The following is a 3,620-nucleotide window of genomic DNA, read 5'->3' on the forward strand; positions in this document are numbered from 1 at the left end:
AGAGCAATGTCCCACAGGCCTAAACATTTGATATCCCACGCTGTGTTGGGAAACATATATGAGTTGTGGACCCCCTCAATCGAGGCCTATCATCATCTATTTACATTAATTTTTGAAGCATCAATCAATGGCCTTATACGTACAGTCTCATCAATGAGAGACAAGTAGATTTATGCAGAGCCAGCTCTGCATGGCCACAATGTTGTTCAGAAACTTAATTAGCCAACAAGCCTCAGCTCAATGGACATGCATTTTGGGTGGTGAGGATTGTTGAATGTCGTCCACGTCAATGGATTTTATTGCACTATTTTTGAAAATATTATCGCCCTTCTTTGTACTAAATCGTGCTTGTTTACTGATATGACACGTTTTGAGTGATTCCATGAGTTAACTACTTAAATGGCAACCAGTTAACATGTGCCGCATTAACGGGGGTTGATTAAGTTTAAGACGAAGAACAACATTTCACTTCTGAAATGAGAATGCTATTCGTCACTCTGAATCTTGTCATTCTTATTCACACTTCATTTTAAATGATTTCATATCTTAGCCACTTTAGTAGAAGTGCTACGTTAACAGATCAAAATGCCACTAAATGGTTCCTGAAATGTTCATGCCTTGCTGACTGTTGTAAAAACTGAGTTATCCACAATAGCAGTACTAGAGCAAGTGAAAATTAGCATTGGCAAGAGGATTTGAGTAGTAGTTCTAGATTAATTACAGCCATTTCCACATGCAGATTCTTAATACACTGTTTTTAAGAGCCTCTTTGGACCGCAACCATTTATAGCTTTGTGTTTGTCCTTCAACAACAGAAAAGAGGGAAAGAAAGAGAGGGGATTGCACATGATCAAAGGCAATAAAAACTGCCGCAACTCAAAATTTTTTTTATACATGATCTCTAGTACTACAATGACCCAACTCATATAGCGATATGAATCTCCAACTACCATAGTAACGATGGCCCGAAGTATTCAAGTGAAACAAAACAGAAAAGTCCTAAAAGTTAATGATTGTATAAACAATAAAAGAAAATTTTCTTCACTTGTAATTTACATTGAGAATTGGTCACAGATCCCTCCTGCATAATGGGCAAGAACCATGCCTGAGGAGCCACTTATCTATGCAAGGTAGGTGAAACATATGATGGCAATGAGGCAAGCATCTAACTGTCTCTCCAAGCTGAAATTCCTGAATATGGAGGAATTCATAGCTAGGATCAGCGAACACATAATTCACGAGTTTTATGACAGTAAAAGGTTAGCTTGAAAGAATAAAAATCATGGCTGAACCTGAAGGCACACTGAACAAGAGACTTCCTCTCCAGAAGCATCTACATTGTTGTTCTTTGAGATTATGATCTTTGGGATTTTTTCAACTGAATCTCCCGGCAAACCCTTGGCTCCACCGATGTCGAAGATGTTTGAGATCTCATCAAAGCTTGCTTCCACAGCACCCATCTGATAAAAGCTCAATGAAATTGTAACCAAAATGAGAATGGTCTCTGCCTTTCTGGCTGATCTGTTAAGGAATTAATCACCATTTGCATTGCATTATTACCTGACTCTGCACAGCACTTAACATGGCCGGACCAATCCGCTCGCGAACTAGTCTGCCACTCAGAAGGCTTGCAATAACATCAATCTGTAAAATTCATTGGGAATCATGAATAAGGTGATTGGGGTCAAATTTTGCAACCAAATATAGCTTGGAAACCATACAAATATATCACAACACATTGAGGATGTAGGCTAAAATGCTCACCAAGTAGAGGAGACATCCAAAACCGGATTCATCTGATTGCCAAAGAACAAGAGAAGATTCAAAGACTTCAATGGAGAAAACAGCTCCAGATATTGCTCCAACGGCAGCCCCTCTAACAAAACCGCTTTCGGTCTCTTGGCCTATCAAAGCTCCAGTCATAGCTCCTAACAAGGTGCCCACTGCCAACACATAGTGCCATTTCCTTTAGTATCAATCTTGGGTAGAGGAATCAGCCTTCGTATATGAAAATATGCTAAATTTGTTGTATTCAATCATAAAGAATGCAACAAAAACTATTACGCAATTCCTATATCTTCTTTCCCCGTAAAACTCATTTTTTCCTTACTAAATTCTGAGCTTTAGTGTATGAAGTTCAATAATTGAAACCCAAAATATAAAGAAACAAACAGGAAAAGAAAATTTTTTCGCGGTAATAGGAATACCAAAACCAAGGAAAACCAAAAATCCAATCTCTTGCAAGACCCACATCAGAAAACAAAACCGGATCAAGAATCTAATGCCAATTCGGAGGTTGTAAATTTGTAATCCGTGTAAAACATGATGTTCAAGGAAAAAATAAAGCGATCGAGAAGAGAGAGAGAGAGAAACCAACCTAATGCAAAGAAGAAGGTGAAGATCGCAGATAAGATGCTCCCAAGAACCGCAGACACCGCGAAATGGAAAGTATCTCTAACCCTTTCAAAGAAATTCAAAAGGAGAGACGATGAAGAGGAAGCAAGAACAGATGGGTGTGCAATAAAATCCATATTCGGGGTGGGGATTCTACAAAAACAAATCGAAGCTTTATATAGCTGGGGTCTTCGCGATCTCCAAAAGGCCTGCTGCCTGGTTCAAAATGACTGATACATAAACATGATAATAAATAGAAAGAGATGGGTATGCTTAGTCCCTAAGAGAAAAAAGAGCTATATCGAAGGAAAGAAACCACATCAACCAACTCGCATTTAATGCTTTATTATATTTTCCTTCATGCAACTCTCTTTTACTTACCCCCCAACTAGAAGAAAAAAAAAATCTCTCTCTCTCTCTCTCTCTCTCTCTCTTCCTAACTGTTTTCTACCAAAAACTCCTATTTTCCCTTCCACTGCATCGAAGGGAACGTCGGCGGAACAGAGACTGTAATAATTCTAATAAGTTTGCATTGTCAAAGACAATGGATTGGGAATGGGATAGGAAACTCCTTTCGAAGATTCGACGTGATCTGCAGTGAGAGAGTCTTATTGGTCAGCAGATTATCGCAGTAAATTTTTGAGTTTTCCTCACTGATTATCACAGATGCCAGAAGGGGAGAGAGAGTCAAGTAGGGGGAGATAATAGTTGCATCAGAAAATTAAATACCAGAACTTTGTCCTTTTTTGTGTTTAATCTTAATTAAATAATTATTATAATTATTTTTAATATTTCTGATCATGAGATTGATTGACCAGTGATCTATCTGAAATACCTCGCAGTGGTTAGGTGAAGGTTTAAGCAACACTGATTTTGAATACTTTAAAATCTGATAATTTAATTGTATTATTCATTTTTTTCCTCACCACCTCTTAAAATTAAACTTCTCTCATAAAAAATAATACGAAATTAGATAGATTGAGTGTCAAAATTCTTAGTATTTTTTTAACTTTTAAAAATATTTTTTAAAAGTTCGACACATTCTATTTAAAAAAATAATATTCATCGTCAAAAAATATATTTTTTAAAAGAAATATATGAGATTTACATATTTTAATATTACAAATATTATTTCTATTTGTTTATTGTATCACATTGGTTAGATCATATAAATTCAATGTGTTCGACCCGAAAGGTAAAAGAAAATAAAACTTTCATAATGATAA

The 3,620-nt window shown here is 36.5% G+C and overlaps 1 protein-coding gene across 1 annotated transcript; it reads right to left on the minus strand.

Moving 5' to 3' along the window:
* Nucleotides 1-847: 847 nt before the first annotated feature.
* LOC122314901 (NEP1-interacting protein 2) lies at nucleotides 848-3,064 on the minus strand. Its single transcript, XM_043130547.1, has 5 exons — nucleotides 2,378-3,064; nucleotides 1,765-1,943; nucleotides 1,561-1,644; nucleotides 1,293-1,460; nucleotides 848-1,191 (listed from the first exon to the last, which is right to left on the minus strand). Exons 1-5 carry the CDS (start codon nucleotides 2,529-2,531, stop codon nucleotides 1,069-1,071), a joined length of 708 nt encoding a protein of 235 aa, XP_042986481.1. The 5' UTR covers nucleotides 2,532-3,064; the 3' UTR covers nucleotides 848-1,068.
* Between the last annotated feature and the right edge of the window lie 556 nt (nucleotides 3,065-3,620).

Source organism: Carya illinoinensis, chromosome 7, assembly GCF_018687715.1.
Source record: "Carya illinoinensis cultivar Pawnee chromosome 7, C.illinoinensisPawnee_v1, whole genome shotgun sequence".
NCBI lineage: Eukaryota > Viridiplantae > Streptophyta > Magnoliopsida > Fagales > Juglandaceae > Carya > Carya illinoinensis.

Bases quoted from the DNA above. Each gene is read 5' to 3' on its own strand.
- LOC122314901 (XM_043130547.1), bottom strand. From the start codon at position 2,531: ATGGATTTTATTGCACACCCATCTGTTCTTGCTTCCTCTTCATCGTCT. The intron at 1,944-2,377 runs GTTGGTTTCTCT...ATGTGTTGGCAG, and splicing joins CACCTTCTTCTTTGCATTAG to TGGGCACCTTGTTAGGAGCT. The intron at 1,645-1,764 runs GTGAGCATTTTA...TGAATTTTACAG, and splicing joins TTGGATGTCTCCTCTACTTG to ATTGATGTTATTGCAAGCCT.